Raw genomic sequence first — 23,666 nt, forward strand, 5'->3', positions numbered from 1 at the left:
TTTGAACCCGCAATCATCGGTTAAGAAGCACGCGTTCTAACCACTGGGCCATCTCGACTCTATAATCTTTGTATAATGATACATTTATACTGGCATTACTAAATTATATTCTAATGATTTTTAAAGTTTTATTGTAATAAATATATAATTGTTAATTTGTTTTAATTTCGTAATTATTTAAACGTATTGTGTGTTATATAAAACGCAGCGCGTCCGTCACCATTTACTTCCCGTGTGTTTACACAGTCTTACACAGTCGTTACGTGAACGTCGGCGTGTAGTGAAAGCCCGACGTCGGCACAGGGCGGTAAAGTCGACGGAAACAATGAAATAATATAAGTTTTTTTTTTTTTTTAATTTCTTAGTGGCTACGGCGTTTCCCAATATTTTCGGTGAGTAATTTTTTTTTTTTCATTTCAGGATTTTGTGACGGAAAGTTTTTTTTTTTATTATAAGTTCGCGTGTTAAAATTTAAATTTTGAAACATCGTTATATAATTTTAATTAATAAGAATATATACGTTCAATTATATATTTTGTATAAGTGATAGTGAGAATATTATAAATAATCTACTCAATAAAACTGCTTATATAATAAATATAGTATGATTTAAATTGACTTAGTAAACCTAAATACGATATACATATATATAATAGTAGCGTTATATGTTTATATAATTAGTAAAGTTAGTTCAAATATAACCAATATCTATTGAAAACAAATTTAAATGTATGTTTTTTATGAAATAAATATTTGGTAAATTCTAATTGCGATATGAATGCAAAAAGGTGCGCTTGCGCATTTTTAGGAACGTACATTCGGGAAACCGTTTTCATAGTGTTTATATATTAATTTATAATACAGCTGATAATATCGATGACTGCGGTTTCAAATCCAGGCAAGCACCACTATATATATTTGCTTAATTTGTGTTTATAAATCATCTCGTGCTCGGCGGTGAAGGAAACATCGTGAGGAAAACTCCATGTGTCTAATTTCATCGAAATTCTGCCACAAGTGCATTCCAACTACCCGCATTGGAACAACGTGGTTTAATATGTTCCAAACCCTCTCCTTAATGGAAGAGGTGGCCTTAAGCAGTGGGAAATTTACAGGCTGTTACTTCACTTTACATTACTTATAATATACACCAACAAAAATGATTGTTTTTGAGTGACAAACGAAATTCTTCCTAGAGCTATCAAACTTAACTTCTCAACAACAGTTCTATCATTCGTAAGAAAAACGTTTCTTCAAATTTGTACATTTAACTTATGGTTAAAAATTTCATAGTGAATGAATATTCTACGAAGAAGAAATGACAGGAAAATCAATAGGTAACGGCAACATCCTTATTATACTTATAACGTTATGAATCCTGAGATGACAGTGAAATTTGACAGAATATATTATCTTTCAATAATTTCAATAATTCATATATTCGTAATACAACACGTACAACTTTGGTAGTCAGCTCGCTCCGCCTGTCATTTGTTTTATGGTATTCACCAACGTTTATAATGGCAGAGAAATATAAATTCCTTACATCACCAATGCGCCACTAACTTTAGGAACTAAGATGCTATGTCCCTTGTGCCTTTAGTTACACTGGCTTACTTACCCTTCAAACCTTCAACGATACTGAGTGCTGCTGTTGGTAGAATATAAGCCCTAGCTTAATCAAAGCCCTACCACCACGTAAAAGTAAACCTGTTTTACTTGGTGGTAGAGCTTTGTGCAATCCCGTCTGGGTAGGTACCACCCACTCATCAGTTATTCTACCGCCAAATAACAGTACTCATAACATCTTAGTTCCCAAGGTTGGTGGCACATTGACGACGTAAGGAATAGTTAATATTTCTTACAACGTCATTGTCTATGACCACTCACCATCAGGTGGCCAAAAAAAACAAGTGTCATATAGCTTAAAAGCAGGGATGTTCGAGATATGTCATTTCGGATACGGATATATGAATAATATTTTACCGGTTTCAATATACGGATACTAAATTATAACGGATCTTCCGATTGTTTCGGTTACGGATATTACATTAATTACAAATTGTAATAGAAAAAAATACATGATATTATTTTAACTTTATTTGTAGTAACTTTTAATTATTATTTAGTATCAGGTATAACCACACAGAATAAAACTAAGAACTTACAGCTTGAAATACTATTAACTATATATACTAGGTGAACCTGCGGCTTAACGACGAAATTTATAAAACACTACCTCACCCTATTTACCCCTTAAGTTTGGAGTTTCGTATAATGCCTTTTTAGGGAATGTCTTCAGGGAGCCTACCTGCCCAATATAAAGTTTGTAGGTATTCTGAGGTTTCGTGATTAATCAATGAGTACATAGATAAACAAGCTTTCATCAGCTTTAAGGAATACTTTAGAAGTCTTTTCATTTTCGGTTTTCTTGTTTCCTTATATTGTTTATGTTTTTTTTATACTATTTATGGGGCTTTGTGCAGGGCATTTGTGTCTGGGAAGCACCCACACCACACATTTCTTTGGAAAACAGCACTTATTTTGTGTACTTGAAAGTTCAGACTGATTAAATTTAGGCACAAGGGACATAACATCTTAGTTCCCAAGATTAGTGACTCTTTGACGATGTATGACTTAACATTGTTGGCAAACCCTATCAATCTGCTGATATCTAATAACAATACATTTGCCTATCAAGCTGAAGAGTTTTTTTATTTGAACGCGCTCAGGATCTCAGGATCTCAGGATCTTCTGGTCTTGTTTGAAAGATTCATTCATTGATAAATAGCCCATCGAATGAGGAAAGCTATAGGTAATACAATAGACTACGAGTTATAGTTCAAAGTTATGTATGTTGGGATCTGTGATATAGCCAAACGAAGTCAGAAGGAAAAGCAAAACAAGCTAGTAACATTATAAAAATACAAAATACCTTATGTTAGGATTTTTATTATTGTCTTTGCAAAATTACATGTTCTGCTATCATATATAGGCTAAGTAAAGAAAGTATTATTTCTGTAAATACTTCGTCACATACAAATTAGTTTATTTCATTTGCTCGAGGAATAGTCTGTGATATATTCAGCGTCTAGATTTAACCAATAACAGACTCGTCTTAAGCTAAGGCACCGAAAATGGAATGAACCCGGTTGCCATCCTTCGTACAGTGTTGTGAGATGGCGATTCAAAAGCGCTTGTAAAAGCCTACTGGAATGCAGTAAATTATTCTTGCATTATTTTTTATATAGATGTAAAAAAATATATATCGATTTTGGAGACATTAATCGTTTATCTAGTATAAGAAATTCGATAAAATAACTTCTATCTTAAAAATAATAGGTAAAGGTTATCAGCCCCTTTTATATGAGCAGCCTGTAAATTTCCCACTGCTGGGCTAAGGCCTCTCATTCCTTTTAGAAGAAGGTTGGAAGCATATTCCACGCCGCTGCTCCAATGCGAGTATCAACCCGCATTGGACCTTTAAAAAGAAACCTAATTGTTCAACCAATACGCATTTGTACAACGAATAAGCTTCGTTTGCTCAATGCCTTAGCTGTTGACCACGTAATCTTAGTTAATTTAAAAATATATTCAAATATGAATTAAAAATAGTTACTGTATAAATCTTGACCGCATGCAATGGTTGCAAGAATGCTAGCATTTCCCCGTTGAATCGCAATATCTATCAGGGCAAAAAACGAACCAGTCGTCCTGTCATCAGATTGGCAATAAGATTGAATAAAACATTCGAATTAACAGAGAATCTACATAAAATTTCCCAAACTTTAAATCACAGTTTCCTGGCGCATGATCTATAGGCCAAGAATTGAACATATCGCCCACATGAGTTAATATATTTTCTTTAATCGATGATAAAACATATAACAATTATATATGTATATAGAGAGTGCCGAGATGGCCCAGTGGCAACTTAACCAATGATTATGGGATCAAACGCAGGCAAGCACCTCAGAATTTACAGGTGCTTAATTTGTGTTTAAAATTCATGTCGTGCTCGGCGGTGAAGGAAAACATCGTGAAGAAACCTACATGTGTCTAATCCAATGAAATTCGGCTTCATGTGCATTCCACTGCGGATTGCATTGGAACAGCGTGGTGGAATATGTTTCAAGCCCTCTCGTTAATGGGAGAGGGGGTAACTAGCCCAGTGGGAAATTTACAGGCTGTTACATTTCATTTTTACTTTACTAAAGAACTATATATTAACATTATATGCAAATTTAATTATGCAATCCTTTTTTAAATCTATATCAATACATTTATTGGTAAGGTGTACATTTCTATAGGAAAATTCCACAGACATTTTTAACTATGAAACGCATAAATTCAATCATTAGTAAAAAATACACAGTTAAGAAAGGCATATGATACAATACAATGGGGTTATACTTATTGACTTCCATACAAGATATGTTAAATACATATATAAACTAAAATAACATGGCTCTATTTTTAAATGTTGATAAAGAAACAAGAAACAAATCGTTTACTGTACAGGCCATAAGGTTATGGAATGCCCTTCCAGTAAACATTAAAAAGGCTCCATCTATTTCAGTTTTTAAAAGAGCCGTTAAAAACTATTACCTAAATAATAATTCAGACGACTTTAATTAATTATTTTATATAACATTTATTATGTAATTTTATGTATTTTTATATCATTTTATTATATTAAGTATGTATTAGTGTATGATAGAGATATATATTATTTATACATATTATATATGTATATCTTTATATATATATAAGAAGTATAAGTATTAGTGTGTAACTATTTGTATGTAAGTTTATGACTGCACCGCCTACGCCGATGGTTTTGGATTCTCCCATTGATTGGGTTGTCTGGAAGAGATGGCTAAAAAGCCATAAGTCCGCCCGTTGTACAACACTTTTAATGTACTTCTTTTGTTTTGTTTTTTTTTTTTAATTCTTTTTTTTGTATTTTATTAATTTTATGTTACTTTCTTTTTTGTTTTTGTTTGTGGTGTGCAATAAAGAATTATATAAAAAAAAGAGTAACTACTGAGTTTCTTACCGGCTCTTCACAGTAGAGCATCTATTCCGAACCGGTGGTAGCTTCACTTAGTATAGTTGTTAAATGACGATGCATAATTGCTTGTAAAAGCCTACTTGAATAAAGTATATTTTGATTTTTGACTTTGATTATATAAACTATCCATGTTTCTCTATCCGTTGCTCTTTCACATCCAAACTTAAACTACGATTACTAAAATGAGAGAAAGAGATAGTTTTATTTATCACTTTTCTACCACAAACGGTAAAATGAGGAAAATATAGAAATTTTTGAAGTACTTTACTAATATATAATAACCAACATTGTATGTTAGTAATGTGCTCTTTCTTATAACATATAAATATTTTTGAAAAAGGGAAAAATAATAATAATAATAATACTTTCTGTTTTTCTGTTTGTAGGTCTATCAGACACAAAACATTAAACCCAATTTAATGAATTTTGACATTTTGAACTTTTACTTTTTCATTATGACATATTGTGAGGAAGGCCTTGAGCATGGATGTGGATGGATATAGAGGTAGAGGACGACCAAGGAAACGATGGATGGATTGTATGAAAGACGATATGGTTTGAAAGAATGTTACTTGTGAGATGACGTCTGACAGAGAAGTATGGAAGGAGAAGACATGCTGCGCCGACCCCGAATAAAATTGGGATAAGGGCAGGAGGATGATGACTTTTTATGATGACGTATGACGATCATTTCCTAAAATGAGAGCAAAGCCGCGAGCGAGAACTAGTTTACTATGTACTAGAGACCCACCCGTCTTCGCACGGTGCATTGCTGATACTAAATATACTACAGAATGTCTTACAATGTTCACAGCTTTTTTGTCAACAATACAAACCTCAATGCCCCTGCATTTTAAATCTGTAATAATTTTGAAAAAAAAAAAATTAACTTCATGCTGCAACAGGCCCTATTGATCTATATTAAATGCACGATACATTTAAGGTACCTAATTGCATAAGAATTAATGCTGTATTGCTTAAAATCTCTGTGATAATAAGACATTATTTCTCGTAAAAAGTAAAGATTTATAAAGCATAGATAGACCTATATTATCACGAACTTTTTTGAAGATCTTTTTCACGTGGACAATATTGTAGCATATTATTTTGATCTATCTCGTAGGGTTCGGCCATAATAATGTAAGCGCATAACTTGTAGTTTTTTTATGGAATACGTTGGCGGACGAGCATATGGGCCAGCTGAGTGGTCATCATCACCCATAAACAATGACGTTGTAAGAAATATTAACTATTCCTTACATCGTCAATGCGCCACCAACCTTGGGAACTAAGATGTTATGTCCATTGTGTAGTTACACTAGCTCACTTAGCCTTTAAACTGGAACACAACATTACTGAGTACTGTTGTTTGGCCGTAGAATAACTGAGTGGATAGTACCTACCCAGACGGGCTTGCACAAAGCCCTACCACCGAGTAGTGCTGTACAATCATATGTGTTAAATAGGAACTAATTTCAATTAGCTAGTACTAATAGATCAATATCTTCCAAGGTTCCGTACCTACAAAATCTGACAGCAAATATGACGACCTTTGTGGTCGATTGTTTACACATTTTCATGGATACGCCACTCCGAAGTCCCGTTCGATTCCCGGCCGAGTCGATTTAAAAACGTTCACTAATTTATATGTCGTCTTGGGTCTGCGTGTTTGTGATATCATTCTGATTTTCCATAACACCACTTAAGCTTACCAATGTAAGCTCAGTTGGATGGAGAGTATATGATGTTTTCCAATATATATAATATATATGCAAAATATATATTTAGAATGAAAAATATTTAACTCTTACATAACGTTATTCCACATACCCACTTTCGATATCTTTAAGTCAAGGTAAATACACAGAGCGGACTTAAATAAAAGTCATAATATAATTACGTAACTCGAATAACGGATCCAAAGGCTTTTGCAATGACTTCAAAACGTTTTACATTACTTCACATCTTGACGTATTAATGGCATTATAACATAGATTTATAATTTACTAGCAAACCTCGGATTCCCCACGGGTGCAATACACATTAGAAACTTCTAAAATTATATGTTTCTTTACTATATTGTCCATGTGTTATATATAAAAACTTTCCTCGCGGATAGCTCTATCTATGGAAAAAAACCGCATCGAAATCCGTTACGTAATTTTAAAGATCTAAGCATGCATACGGACAGACGGCGGTAAGCGACTTTGTTTTATACTATGTAATGATAATGATAAGTTACCTAATATGAAAATTATTAGCATTAAATCCTTAAGTATATAGTAATATGAATTGAAAATAGTTTGTATAAATCTTGACCGCGTGTAATGGCGGCAAGAATGCTAGCAGCATTTCCCCGTTGAATCGCAATTCCGATCCTCTGGGCTAAAAACCATATTCCAATAATGAAAATCAATAAACCACTGTGTAGTAATTGCAGGTTTGCGACCACTTAAGGTGTGACAAGTCTATCATTAAAGCAACTTTCTATGATAAATTATAGGTTTCTTGTTGGAGAGATATGTTTATTTAAAACTTGCTGTCGCCCACGGCTTCGGGATTAGTGGTCAGATGGTAGTTGTTGTTGCTGTCTTTATATACAATATGTACTGTTTAAACTCATTAGACAAAACAAAACGCCATATCCCTGTATTTTAAATCTGTAATATCTTCGAAAATATTCATTTGAATTACATGCTGTAAAGGGCCGTATTGATTTATGTTAAATGCGTAATGTATTTAAGGTAATATATGGAATAAGCGGTAATGGCTTAAATAATGTGATTATTTACGACATATCAAACCTTTAAAATTAATTATCAAAGATTCTCTACTAAATTATACATATATTATACATAGGGACAGACAGCGGTAAGCGACTTTGTTTTATACTATGTAATGATGATAGATGAATATTATAGTAGAAAAATGCCGTAACTTTAAATTTTATGGCTCGAAAAAAATTGTTTTTTTTTTAATGTTTGTTTCTATATGCAAAATTTGTATGTATGACATTTAAAACGTATGAAGAGCCAGATATCTATATATATAAAGTCTTGGTATAGTAGGAATTATTGTAAGACGTCAGACCACCCACTGGCCATCAGACTTATTCGTTATTTAACAGCTAAACATCGATACTTTGAACCGCTTCGTTCCGGTTTGAAAGTTAGTTGTGTACATACGTACATACGGACAGGAAATAACAATAATGATTCATACTTTTGATTGTACTAATGAAAGAAATTTTTATTTGTTACTAATTTACAAATAGTCTATTATAGTAGATTATTTTTCAATGTTTTTTTTGTAATTTTAGTTTTTAATTTAGTATAGGTATGTTTTTTTTTTTTTTTTGTTACTTTTCTGTCTATGTTTCTTCTTTCTGGGGTATACTGAAAAAATCTCTTCTAGGGATAAGTATACCTTTTAAACATATTTTTCCTGTGTACACATTTTCCTTTTCAATGTATCTGGCAAGTTTAATAAATGGTTAAATAATTAAATAGATTTAAACGGTACAATGTCGAGTCAAAGTGAGAAAATCTAATAATTTATAAAAAAAAAACTAGTAGTCGCCCGTGGCTTCGGTCGCGTGTAAGGGTGTTGGTTGTCAAGTAGTCTATGTCTTTTCTTGGAGTTCAAGCTTGCTTCATACCAAATTTCATCAAAATCGGCTCAGCGGTTTGTTCGTGCAAGAGCGACAGAAAGACAGCCAGAGTTGCCGACTTCAAAATTAGAAACGGCTAGTGAACTAAATAAAGTAATAACAAAATATACATTTAAGAAATTAATAACTGGACCGATTTTATTGGAAATGATCATTTTTTGAGTTTTAGTTTTCAAGAAATTAATGGAAAAATATACATACATGTCTCCCCATGCCACCTACACCATCATGGTAGCATGCGCGAGGTTGCGACATTATTTATACATTGCATCGTGCCTCTATTATCATTGTATAATGTATACTTCTAAAATAAAAGTAGCCTGAGTTATTCTTTATTAGATCAGCTGTCAGCAAAAATCCAATCAAAGTCGGTCTAGCCGTTCCAGAGATTAGCTGGAATAAACTGGCAAAAATTAAAAAAAATACACTTACATATGCTTTTAGTAAAAAGCGCTTATTTTAATATTTCAAAATAACGCTCCAATTTTATACTATGGATAGGTTCAAGATGGACAAAAATGTTAAAATGAACAACCATTGTTACAGATCTTAATATTGTGGAAGAAACAATTTAGCCGTTACCAAGAAAAAAAAAGCCAGAAAAATGTGTGAAAATATAGAAAACCTGTAAGTATATCTTAATTCTCGATTTCGTTGAGTTTTTATCCAAATCTCACACAAGACGTCATTGGTACAGGAAAAACATGGAGTGCCTTAATGGCAACGACCCGACGTTGCCAAACTTCAATGACATCAACGATCCGATGTGTAACAATCAAGAGGAAAAGATAGCTGATTACTTTCAAGACTCCGTCATCCTCGTCACCGGTGGTACGGGTTTCGTTGGGAAGGCACTCTTGGAGAAACTCCTCAGAAGCTGTCCCGGAATCGACACTATATACGTTCTGATGAGGCCTAAAAGAGGTCTGTCTGTGGAACAAAGGTACAAGGAACTTTTGAAGAATCAGGTATGTTCAGCACCAATTTTTAAAGGAGGTTTGATGCTTTCTTATATTATACTTATCGCACACACATGTAAGTAGAAAATTACCAACCAATCCCTATATATCTTGTATATTATAACTATTGTACTAAAGTAAAAGTAAAGTAACAACCTGTACATTTCCCACTGCTGAGATAAGGCCTCCTCTTCCATTAAGGAGAGGGTTTGGAACATATTCCACCACGCTGTTCCAATGCGGGTTGGTGGAATGCACATGTGGCAGAATTTCGATGAAATTAGACACATGCAGGTTTCCTCACGATGTTTTCCTTCACCGCCGAGCATGAGATGAATTATAAACACAAATTAAGCACATATATATATAGTGGTGCTTGCCTGGGTTTGAACCCGCAATCATCGGTTAAGATGCACGCGTTCTAACCACTGGGCCATCTCAGCTCACTGGGCCATCTCAGCTCGATTGTACTAATTAAAAATAACTTTTCATATCAATCTTGTGTCAATAAAATATTTGTTTTAAGAAGTCATTTTCAAATACATTTCGGAAAATTTAAGCCAAAATTTTCAACAGGTTTTCGATCGTATCCGGGCAAGATGGCCGGAGCGTTTGAGCAAGTTATATCCCATAACCGGTGACGTATCTGCTCCGAACTTGGGAGTCAGTTCTGAGCAGCAGTTGCTGCTGAAACGCTGCCACACCGTGTTCCATTCAGCAGCAACGGTGAAGTTCACTGAGCCCTTACACGCGGCTGCTGGTCTGAACGTCCAAGGAACATCTACTCTGCTAAAATTGGCAGGGGATATGCCTGTTCTGAAGGTAATGGATTACACCTTCAAAACATACTTACATTTCTGTTCTTATATTTGAAATTATTATTCCCCAATATAATTAACATCTGTTTACTCCAAAAATTTTGATTTATTTACTTTTTTTTGTTATTTTTTATATTTAAAAATAAAGGCCAGCACCTGTATTATCCATAAATTCGACGAAAAAGGGTACTAATATAAACTGGCAACATTAAGTTTTTTATCATGATTACTCTTTGCAGGCTCTAGTCCACGTTTCAACAGCATACAGCAATGCCCCAAGAAGCCACATAGAAGAAAGAGTTTATCCACCGCCCTATGATCCAGAGAGCATTGTCAGGTGCACGAAGATGCTGCCGGCAGCTACCTTGGACATCATTGCTGAATCCTTACAGGTAACAAAAAGATAAATGTATATAACATACAGATCAGCTACCCGTAAATGTGACCATGCTGTATTTTCCAATTAGGCTTAGCTTTTATCTACTAAGGATTATCTGGTGTTTCAACGGGACATTTTACACACACAGCTTTATACAGTCATGTACTGACAAATATGTATGTGTGCAGCCTTTTCAGCTTTTTATTAACACTATACCTATAAGACGCAGGAGGAAATAGCGCCTGAAGATCATACGAGGCAATGCCGAGAACGCTGTAAAAGTTTCACGTTTTAAACACGTAATAATTTCCAGCCTTGGAAAGATGATTTAGAACAATATATCGGGTTCAATTTATTGCCCTCGGCTTTTATTTAAGGCCTGGTAATTAATTTTGCTCATTCATGCTTCTCTTTACATTTTACATTTAAATATAAAGTGATTATTACCTATTAATACAAATTAACAAAATGTAAAACAGACCCTGTCTTTTACACACAAACCTTTAAAATGTACCAAGTGGGCAATTGGTAAAATTTGAAATTAGGTACAAGACTTCCACACAAGGTTCTAGAACCTTCTAGCTATTTTAAATACTTATTTCGACTACAGATTAGAAAACAAGGAAATTGTTTAACGGATGAACGATTTACCTTTCAAATGAACTAATACTAACTAAATCGATTTGAAGCGACCTTCACAACGGTAAAAAAATCGGAACAAATGTAGCGCTTGCTAGGTTATGAGTCTTTGAGTCTATCTGGGTATATACTGCTCACTCATCAGATATTCTACCGCCAAATGATAATACTCAGTATTGTAGGGCTACGGTTTGATAGTGAGTGAGCCAATAGAAAAGGGAAAAGAAGACTTAACATCTTAGTTCCCAAAGTTGGAGCTGCATTGCTGGACGAGCATAAGGGCCACCTGATGGTAAGTGGTCACCATCACCCATAGACAATGACGCTGTAAGAAATATTAACTATTCTATACGTCGTCAATGTGCCACCAAACTTAGGAACTAAGATGTTATGTCCCTTGTGCCCGTAGTTACCTGGTTCACTCACCTTCCAAACCTGAACACAACAATACTGAGTACTGTTATTTGGCGGAAGAATAACTGATGAGTGGGTGGTGCCTACCTAGACGGGTTAGCACAAAGCCCTACCACAAAGTAAAATTATAAAGGTTTTTTTGGTAAGGTTTGGTTAACACTTACGGCGCTAATGTTTATGTAAATGACGACCACAGTCAAAATTTGTTAACCCACATCCCTATTTTAAATAAAAAAGGCAAATAACACCTACACTCTGGGAATGTTTCACGCATTGTAATCAATTCTTGGATCATTGATTTTTTATGTTGTTGTTGGCGGGCTAGCAAATATTAGTCACCACCAATGAATGTCCATAGACAATGGTGCTGTAAGAGTTATTAACCTTACTGCCGGCTCAGATTGGAACATAACAATACTGACTACTACTGTTTGGCGATAGAATGAATCTGATGAACGGGTGGTACCTACCCAGCCATCAAGAAATACCACCAGAACATTGCTCGCACCAGCTTGTTATCCTTTAAACAGCGTTTCTCATTAATGGGTTATTTATAGGTTTCTGACGCTTTACATGATGTTAATTCATAATTTCTCTCCTTAGGGTGACCACCCCAATCCCTACACGTTGACGAAGGCTCTCGCGGAGTCGATTGTGTACAGCCACACGGAACTGCCAGTCTGTATAGTTCGTCCATCTATTGGTAAGTACATAATAAACTTGGAAAATGATTCAAATTGTCAGCAATCATTGGATATTGCGTTCAATATGTTTTCCATCTAGAAACACTCAGAGAAGGTCATCAAGACTTTCTTGAAGATCTTTTTAAGGCGTACGACTGTAAAACATTATTTTGTATACTCGTATCTTGGTTTTAGACAGTTTTTATTTACATTAGAAAACTATAAACTATCAGTGTTTTTCTAGTACATTGTGCATTTATGGTACATATAGACTCTTCACTATTTATTAAACTCATCCAAAATCCTTTGTGTAATTTTAAAGATCAAATCAAACACAGGTCCAGACAGACAGTAAACGACTTTGTTTTATACTATGTAATGATTACCTAGAAGTTACTGAGTATGTTTGACCGTTAGTACTATTCGTCTTTCAACTAACCTTACCTCGGTACAATACTATACACCATGACTATTCTTCAGATGCAAGTTTTTTTATGGAATAGATTGGCTGACGAGCATATGGGCCACCCTGTGGTAAGTGGTCACCATCACCCATAGACAATGACGCTGTAAGAAATATTACTATTCCTTACATCGTCAAAGCGCCATCAACCTTGGGAACTAAGATGTTATGTTCCAGGTGCCTGTATTTCCACTGGCTCACTCACCCTTCAAACCGGAACACAACAATATTGAGTACTGTTGTTTTGCGGTGAATAACTGATAAGTGGGTGGTACCTACCCAGACGAGCTTGCACAAAGCCCTACCACCAAGAGACAAGCCCAAATTACTCGTGAAATTTGTACAAAAAGTATTGCATTTACAGGCATTTGAAGCACTGTATGTAAGATTTGTGTGTATATATGAGTGCGCCTTTATATTCTTCCAGAACTGGTAATTCAATTAAAACTGATTCCCATACCAATTAGCAATAATTGTATTTATAACCTTCAAATTATTGAGCGTAAAAAGTAAAATGATATTATGACGAGCAAATGATTGGTTTTGAAAATTCAAGGCCGTGATTTAATCTCTAACCACCCCCTCTTTCCCCCTCTAATAATGCTGAATATTATCTGACACTAAATGGTGGCTAATTTTCTTTTTTTAAATATGTTCTTAATTTAAATGACAGTTCATTGAAGCAAATGATACGAGTCCAATAGATATATTTGAGATTTGGTATAGAAGTGTTCATGTTTGTGTTAATGAAATAATTTTATAAGTTATCATTAATATTCGACATCTAACAGAAAGAGAAAGTAGAGGAAAGGAAGAAAAAATTGTACTTCTTAACTTGATTAAATTAACTAACGATTTATTTGTTTAATTATAATTATTATTAAAATGATTAAGATAAATGGAATAATTTGTGACACACATAGCATTTAAAATTGCCACCACACGCTTTGGAATTGTAACACAAGCGTTTTTCGATTGTTATTATATGAAATACTATATAGAAAGTAATTAAATTGATAAGGACGACTATAATTAAATATCAATAAACTCAAATGGGCCTCCTGGGTAATTAGTGACCATAATCATAGACATTGTCACTGACAGAAATATATACAAAACGCCAGCAACTTTTACCTTTAAAGTGGAACATATCTAAATATATTATAGCTGTTTTGTAATTGAATATGCAATGATTCAGTGGTACCAAGAGCCGAGATGGCCCGATAGTAGAACGATAGATGATTGTGGGTTCTCACCCAGGCAAGAACCACTGAATATTCATGTCCTTAATTCGTGTTTACAATTCATCTCGTGCTCGGCGGTGAAGGAAAACATCGTAAGGAAACATGTATGCGTCTAATTTCATAGAAATTCTGTCACATGTGTATTCCACCAACCCGCATTGGAACAGCGTGGTGGAATATGTTCCATACCTTCTCCTCAAGGGGAGAGGAGCCATTACCCAACAGTTGGAAATTTACAGGCTGTTGTTGTTGTTGAAAGTAACTTCGTAACAAATTTGTGACTAACGACACCAATGATGTTGTAGTAAACAGATATGTTATTAACGCGCAAAAAGTGAAGACTAGAAAACGTCCTAATTGGGACGTTTGCCTTTAGTTGTTTTACGTAGTAATACGTTATAATACATCATAATTACGTAGTAATACGTTTTGCGTAATTAAAACATCTAGTTATCCCTTTTACTTATTGTTTTTATCAAGCTATCCTTTTTACTTGTAACGAAATGTAAAATAAACGGTCCCCGGCGCGGCACACTTTTTTCTGTTGTTTAGTATGGGTGTAACATAGTATCTGTTTATTACAATATCATTGGGTAAAATATACACGATAACTCTTACAAACTATCTCATGATATTCTATCACATTATTAATTACGTATATAGTTCATGGACAGATGTGTATATCAAGATTATTGCTAACTTTACGTCGTTACTTACCGTTAAGTTAAAGATTTTACTTAAATATTTTTATTGGAATATCATTGGTTATCGTATTTTATTTAAATATTAATTTTTAATCTGTCACCGAAATATATCAACTACAGACTCAATAATGTTTCGAATATTGGTAAACAGATACCTATGTCTGGGAAATTTCTATTATGACGTACATCCCTTTAAAAATTCATAGTTTATCGATTTTTTTCGTTCGTCGCACTTGTCCGTTCTCATAACTCATTAGATACTCTTCACGTGTAATATCGCTCACACACATACACATATATACATTTTTATACACACACATGTAAAGTCTTCATTTGTGTGAATACTTATGTAAAAATTCTTTGACTACCTCCATGGAATCGATTTTTTACATTTTAATATAAGTCAATTGAATGTTAGTAAAATATTTTTTATATTTTATAACGATATTAGAACATTATTTTGTTGTATACTAACCCGCCCTGGCTTCGCACGAGTACAGTACTGATATAATACTAAATATACTAAAGAATATGTTTATTTACGACGTCACATTAGAAACTTCTAAAGTTATCAGTATTTCTTTATCATTATTGGTACATTAATTATGACCATTACTTTACGTAATATTGTCCATGTATTATTTAAAAAAAAACCGCATCGAAATCCGTTGTATAATTTTAAAGATCTAAGCATACATAGGGACAGACAGCGGTAAGCGACTTCGTTTTATACTATGTAATGATGATTATAATGACTAAATCATCCTCTGAAAACGTTTTTTTTTTTTTGGAAATATAGATTATTCGATGCAACAAAATTCGATTTACTTGGTGGTAGGGCTTTGTGCAAGCCCGTCTGGGTAGGAACCAACCACTCATCAGTTATTCTACCGCCAAATAACAGTACTCAGTATTGTTGTGTTCCAGGCACAAGGGACATAACATCTTAGTTCCCAAGGTTGGTGGCACATTGACGATGTAAGGAATACTTAATATTTATTGCAGAGTCATTGTCTATGGGTGATGGTGACCACTTACCATTAGGTGGCCCATATGCTCGTCCGCCAACCTCTATCATAAAAAAAACTTCAATTAATGTATTTAATATTAATATAGTGTAATGTAATTGTGATGCTTCTACATTGAAAAGTTATTTTAGTTTGAATTTCATGTATTATATTACACGAAAAACAAAATTTCAAACACCGCATTGATATTACCTTCGTAAATTACAATTAAAAATACAGTACATTCAATAAAGGTTACACGAGGCTCTATCGTGAATTATTAATTGTTTAATTTGTGCTGTAAAATCTACTAGTTAATTATTAAACTTCGATTAAGGTACGGTAAAGTAGCAGACGTTACTAGTTGTTACCCGCGGCTACGATCGCGTTTTAGAAGTTTGGTTACGCAAAAAAGTAGCCTATTTCCTGTATTAAAAGTTCAAATTTGCTTCATGCCTTTCATCAAATTCGGTTCAGCGGTTTTGTCGTGAAAGAGCGACAAACACACAGTTACTTTCACATTTATGATATTAGTATATATAGCTGTTCGAGATGGCCCAATGGTTAGAACGCGTGCATCTTAACCAATGATTGCGGGTTCAAACCCAGGCAAGTGCTCAGCGGTGAAGGAAAACATCGCGAGGAAACCTGCATGCGACAAATTTCATAGAAATTCTGCCACATGTGCATTCCACCAACCCGCATTGGAACAGCGTGGTGGAATATGTTCCACACCTTCTCCTCAAAGAGAGAGGAGGCCTTTAGCCCAGTAGTGACAATTTACAGGCTGTTGTTGTTGTTGTTGTTGTATATATAACTCATGATCTTCTATCTCTTTTACTCTCGTTTTAAATAAATATGTTTGAGCCAAATTGCAAGCATCCAGCGCGAATCATTTCCGAACCAGCAAATTGATTTCCGTTACGGAATACAGAAATTAATATCAAAGTTTTATTTTCAGGCGATTTTGTTCAGTAAGAGTAAGAAAACCTTCGTCAGTTTTCATTTATTCCTTAATCAAGTCTTAAACTCTTAGTACCTTTTGAATCTAAACATCAAATCATTGCGATGCAATGTCATTCTCGATCGGTAAAGCAGATTATCGCTCACACTGAGCACACGAAAATAGATCTTAAGGTGACGAACCTTTTCTTACCCCGACTGTACAGTAATGTAACAAGTTCATTAATTTGATTTTCGTTTAAATATTCATTCATGGGCTGTTCATGATGATAATGGTAATGCGACTGATTTTGGATTCAGCGACTGTTTTCAAATTAACCAAAGGAAAGTATAATCAACAAGAATACGACCTGAATAACATAACCGATGATTGGTATAACCCAGGCAAGCTCTTCTGAATTTTCAACACCATACAAAACTATAACAACAGCCTGTAGATATCTCACTTCTGGGTTAAGGCCTCCTCTCCCTTTTAAGGAAAAGGTTTGGAAATTACTGCACCGCGCTATTCCAATGCGGGTTTTTGGAATACACATGTGGCAGAATTTCTATGAAATTAGACACATGCAGGATTCCTCTCGATGTTTTCCTTAACCGCCGAGCACGAGATGAATTATAAACACAAATTAAGCACATTAATATTCAGTGGTGTCTGCCTGGGTTTGAACTCGCGATTATCGGTTAAGATGCAGTCGTTCTGATCACTGGGCCATCTCGGCTCTAATTTCCGATTGAATTTTAAAGTACAATAAAAAACAACAAATTCGCTTAACGCTCTGTCAAAATGTATACTTAGATCTTTAACATTACGCAACGGATTTTGAAGCGGTTCTTAATAGATAGAGTGATTTGAGGGGAAGGTTTTTGTACATAATACATGGATAGTAAATAAACAAAAAAAAATTGTACTTAGTATTTTAGTGTCAGCATTACACCCGTGCGAAGTATCCTTATCAATAATATATTAATAGGCCAGGTTCAAAATAGCCGTGTAGGAAACGAATACCGCCCCATAAATGATTTATTAACCTTGTTTTTCTTTTCAGTGACAGCTGCTTTCCAGGAGCCATTCCCTGGATGGATTGATAATGTGTACGGCGTTACAGGTAAATCTATACACATAATAAAATTTGAGTGACTGTTTGTAATATTAATATAACAGCTTTTACTAAACGCATAAATGTATATGTATAGACACGTTACATATAATAAAATAATTGTATTTGCAGTTTTTGTCTGTCTGATTGTTCCGGCTAATATCTTTTACTCCCCGATTATGACGGCTTTTCACTGGTTACTCCTTAAAACATCAAGCTACAATTGTAACTCTTTTGTTAAATTCAAATGCACGATGTCGCGGGCACAGCTAATTAATAAACAAAAATAACGATATATATATAATCAAAAATTTTAGCTAACCAAATCAATTAGCTGTGGTTAAATAGGCAGATGTTAAAAAGTCACAGGTGCTATTGTGACTCTTTGGGCTTTGAACCGGAACACCAAAACACTTTATGCTATTTGGTGGTAGAATACTATACAGTTGCAGTTTAGTAGAGTGCGTGCTCAAGTTTGAATTAATTATAAAATTAGATATATTATTTCCAGGCATAATTATGGAAATATCACGAGGTACCTACCGCTCGGGGTACTGTCGAGAACGGTACGTGGTGGACTTAGTACCGGTTGATATTGTGGTCAACAGCTGCATTTTAGCCGCTTGGAGACAAGGCTCTAAAAAGTAGGTGTCTTTGCTTACAGTTTTTTTTAAACTGACTTTTTTATATATATTAATATTATATTATAGTTTATGGCAGAGTAAAGGGGAGCCATTCTGTAAGAAATTATTCGAAATTCAAAAATTTTAAAATTAAAAATATATTCGACTTCAACTGTTATAATTATAAAATTCACGAGTGAAAAACGAATTGATTTCTTACAGAATAGACCTGAAAATGACAAGGATAGATTATTAGTTTTGTTAAATGATTTTTAACCAAATTAAAAACCATGACCACGTGTCATTTTTTTTTTAATTTCTCTTGAGTAATTAATTAGCTTATGCATATAGTATACGTCCTAATTTTTTTTTCCAGACCAGGTCGTTGTCCTGTCTATAACGTTACATCCGGCTCAATCAACCCTCTACAATGGGGTTACTTTACGAATCTCTGCGTCAAATGGGCGAGAGAAAATCCTACGAAGTAAATATTAACAATTTTACTTAAAATTTTACACTAACGACATACGTTATTTCAATTGTTTTAATTATTGAATATTAATATAAAATAATAATAACATTAAAAGTTTAAATAAAAAAAATGATAGCGAATAGGCACTCAGCTACTCCTTTACTCCTACACTTGTGTGGTTTTCATAAAAAAATAAGCCGGTCAAGTGCAAGACTCACAGGGATATTCGAGATAGGGTTGTAACGGATCTTCGCCTCCGCCTCCGTTACTGCGGAAATTACGCAAAATATTGTACCTTCGCCTCCGCCTCCGCCTCCGTACAAAATTTGCGGAGTTTTAACGGAGGTTTATTTACGTAGAAATCATAGAGAAATAATGAAAAAAATTAGACGATGATCCATTATTATGGTGGAAAAATAACAATAAATATAAAGCTTTTTCTCACATCGTTCGCGCATACTTATCGGCGCCGCCAAGTTCAGTGCCAAGTGAACAACTATTTAGTTCAGCTGGCTTAATTTATGATCCTCTTAGAAATCGTTTGGATGGTGATAAAGCCGCAAAATTATTGTTTGTTATATATAATTTACCTCTCCTAAATTTTGATTACTAGAAAGTAATATTTATTACATTACCTTCTAGTAATTAAAATTAACTATATAATGTATCTGGTAAGTTATTATATGTTTACTTAAATGTAAGTATTTGAAACAAAGACTTTAATAAACCCTAAATTACTATTTTTTCTACATCATTATTGAACTTCGCCTCCGCCTCCGTTAACCTCCGCATCCGCGGAAGTGACACTCATCGCCTCCGCATCCGCCTCCGCCTCCGGTAAAAAGGCCTCCGTTAGAACCCTAATTCGAGATAACATCTTGATTTAGGAAAAAGACAATGTATAATATTTTAAAAGTAAAACCAAGTAACTTATGTATAATGTCATCATCAAATTTTAAAAACCGTAACTGTCGAATCGAAAGATTGCGAACATACTGCTTAAAATTAACCGCATTATTATTCCATAATTTATAATCTATAATAAATTTCAGTTAGGTATTTATTTCTGTAACTATCGAAATGTATGTTTTATTGTAGGTCGAATAATCGTTCACATTTTCATTTGTACTAAACTCAAAACTCCAAAAAGGCACTCAATGTTTATTAGTTACACTTACAACCCCAACACCATAGACAACATTTAAAGCAAACCTTACACTTACACATTTAATTTAAATTTAATTATAACAGTTCTTTTTTACAAATAACGTTCTATTATAGATTGAAGTCGTAATTTTAAATTATTTTTATTAATTTATATTGGATTTGTAAACATATAAATTTACACTATATCACATACCGTCTTTGATCCTGCAAAAGGCGCTGTGTATTTTTTATTTTTTTTGATTTTTACGCCGTTTTAATCATTAATTTAATACGCTAGAACTGTAAAAACAGGTTTGTCATTACTTCTATAGTTTAAAAGTTTACAAATTTAGCTATGCGATATTCATACATCGAAATTTCCATATATTGAAATTACGAAAAAAACGACGATGCTATTTAAATAGTTTAATAATGTATTTTTATTTTATTTTATAGATATGTTATGTGGTACCCGAACTTTGCGTTTACGGAATCCAGATTCATGAACACATTCTGGGAAATAACTTGCCACTTTCTGCCAGCATTTCTTTATGACTTATTACTGAGAGCTCAAGGAAGAAAAGCCATGTAAGTATGTTTTTAAAAGCAGTGTAAAAACGAATTTCTTACTTATTTAACGTTAAACACTTGTAACTATGAGCTATAAAAGTAGTAAGTAAAGTAACAGCCTGTACATTTCCCACTGCTGAGATAAGGCCTCCTCTTCCATTATGGAGAGGGTTTGGAACATATTCCACCAAGCTGTTCCAATGCGGGTTGGTGGAATGCACATGTAACAGAATTTCGATGAAATTAGATACATTCAGGTTTCCTCACGATGTTTTTCTTCACCGCCGAGCAAGAGATGAATTATAAACACAAATTAAGCACATATATATAGCAGTGCTTGCCTGGGTTTGAACCCGCAATCATTGTTTAAGATGCACGTGTTCTGACCACTGGGCCATCTCAGCTCTTCACTTTGAGCTATAGATTTATTGAATTGACTTAAGTTATTTTATTAATTTACTTTTTAATGTATTGTTATTTTGTAGTAGAATGAACCAATTGATCAGTGAGAGTTGCGTAGCCAATTGATTAATTAAATTTGAAGCCTGGACATCTGATTTATTTAATTAAAATTGAACTTACCACCATTTATAAAGCGACACAATACAGTATAGTCATAGAGTAATTTATTAGCGTTGCTGTTCTTATTTGCAGTTGAACACACTTTTTCTTACATTTAATATAAATTATCTTTTTATACAGCATGATGAAATTAGCACGTCGATTCAAAATGGCGGCAGCGACTGGTGAATATTTCGCCAATAATGAATGGCAGTTCGGGGTGTCGGAATTGACCGCGTTGCACAATGAAGCAAGTGCCGCGAGCGATTCGAGCACTTTCGCTCATTGGCCGGGACAATTTAACTGGGAGTCCTACATCGGTTCCTACATGCTAGGAATTAGAAGATACATTTTGAAAGACAGCACTGAATCACTACCACAGGCGAGAAGTAAATTGAAAAGGTAATGTCATTCTAAATTTACTAATAATTAAGTCCTTATGATCTATTTTCAAAAAGTATGAAAATAGACATTTAATTGAGTATGACGACCTCCGTGGTCGAGTAGTTTGTAAACTGGTTTTCATGGGTATGATGTAGAAAAAGTTTTCTATGTCGTGTTGGGTCTGATTGTTTGTGGTACCGTCGCTACTTCTGATTTTCCATAACACAAGTGCGTTACCAACTTACATTGGGATCAGAGTAATGTATGGAAAAATAACAAGAAAACAGCTGTTCAATCACCAATCGCCTATGAATCGTTAATTTTATTAAAACAAACAATAAATATATACCTAATAGCTATTTGGACAAGGTCATCACATACATTACTCTATACATCACGTACATTAATCATAATATTGTTTATATTTTCAGATTATATTGGGTACACAGATTATTCCAAGTTGCAACAGGGTACTATATCTTCAGGTTTCTTGCTGGACGGCTGCGATAAAATTATTTCTACAATAAATAAATAAGATAGGTTAAAATAATACTCATAAGCAATGGTGTTGACAACGTTTCAATTTATTGATAAAAACAAATAAAGCCTCTGTCAGAGTTGGAACATACCTTTCAAACAGACTTACTAATTGCAAAATATTCAATAGAACCTTAGAGAAAATTGTTGTTGACGTAAAAGAGATAAGGTTTAGCATAGCCACGTATGTCACAGTGTCGTAGAAACGTCAGGGACTTCCCGTATAACAATGTACGGCAATTTTTTTTATGCAAATAACTATTGCCAACATTCTTTTTAAATTAAATGAAATAGTATTCTTAATGGACCATTGATTTTCTCTATAAATTCATACGATAAAATGGTCGCAATAAAAGAAACAATGCTGACATTTTCTAGTCTAAAATATGTACATACCTGTACATAAAATATGTAGTCGATTTCAATAGATTATTAAAAAGTGCAACCGTACTTTTTAAGCCCGACGATGTGTACCTACAGTAATTTAAATGTTACGATTGTGTTCTTAATAAACGTCTATTTTAAATTCACTCACAAGTGAATATTTGTCTTCTAGTGTAATGTAATAAGCTTAGTACTTCATAAAAATGGCTATATTTTACGTTTGCAAGATATTCTTTAAATATTCATAGGGCTGGTGATATATATCATATGATTTGTCTTATAACAGCGATATGAAGAAAACCAAATTTTAACTTATGAGAAACTTGTGAAAATGTTATTCTAGTAATAAAATAATCGTGTTTGTACCAGCAATATAAATTTAATTTGAGGCTACAATAGTCTACTATACGGGTGAATATAAATAAAGGGAGCTAGGCCACATTAATTACTAGTATGCAAAATTAGTAAATTTTAAGCATAATACATATATATAAACTAATATTATTTACATTAAGTTTAATCTTCGAATGTTTATAACATGTATTAGGTATGAAAATAAACGGTATTCATGTTATGTGTAATTTCACTTAATAAATATTATGATTAGTACTTATATCGAGATAAATGGTGAATTAATTATACATAAATTGTAACCAGTAAACATGAAGTTTTATTTCGACAACTGATCAAGCCCTAATCCTCTTACAATACTTTAGTACGTTAATTGAAAATAATAATACAACAGTTTTTATGCATATAATAAATAAATATTTATATGTTATAAATTACATTAATGTTTTGGGTTCATAATATGTAAATGACTATAACGGATATGTATGGCGCCGTCTTTATTTATTTTTACATATAAATGTCGT

General features: G+C 33.7%; 1 protein-coding gene across 1 annotated transcript; it reads left to right on the forward strand.

Moving 5' to 3' along the window:
- Nucleotides 1–253: 253 nt before the first annotated feature.
- On the forward strand, nt 254–23,452 carry LOC124541823 (putative fatty acyl-CoA reductase CG5065). Its single transcript, XM_047119729.1, has 12 exons — nt 254–392; nt 9,291–9,371; nt 9,442–9,712; nt 10,280–10,525; nt 10,761–10,913; nt 12,557–12,656; nt 18,064–18,123; nt 18,626–18,758; nt 19,114–19,221; nt 20,812–20,943; nt 21,628–21,888; nt 22,302–23,452. The coding sequence occupies exons 2-12, from the start codon at nt 9,349–9,351 to the stop codon at nt 22,378–22,380; spliced, it is 1,566 nt and encodes a 521-aa protein (XP_046975685.1). The 5' UTR covers nt 254–392; nt 9,291–9,348; the 3' UTR covers nt 22,381–23,452.
- Nucleotides 23,453–23,666: the final 214 nt, after the last annotated feature.

The sequence above is a fragment of the Vanessa cardui genome, chromosome 29 (genome assembly GCF_905220365.1).
Source record: "Vanessa cardui chromosome 29, ilVanCard2.1, whole genome shotgun sequence".
Classification (NCBI taxonomy): domain Eukaryota; kingdom Metazoa; phylum Arthropoda; class Insecta; order Lepidoptera; family Nymphalidae; genus Vanessa; species Vanessa cardui.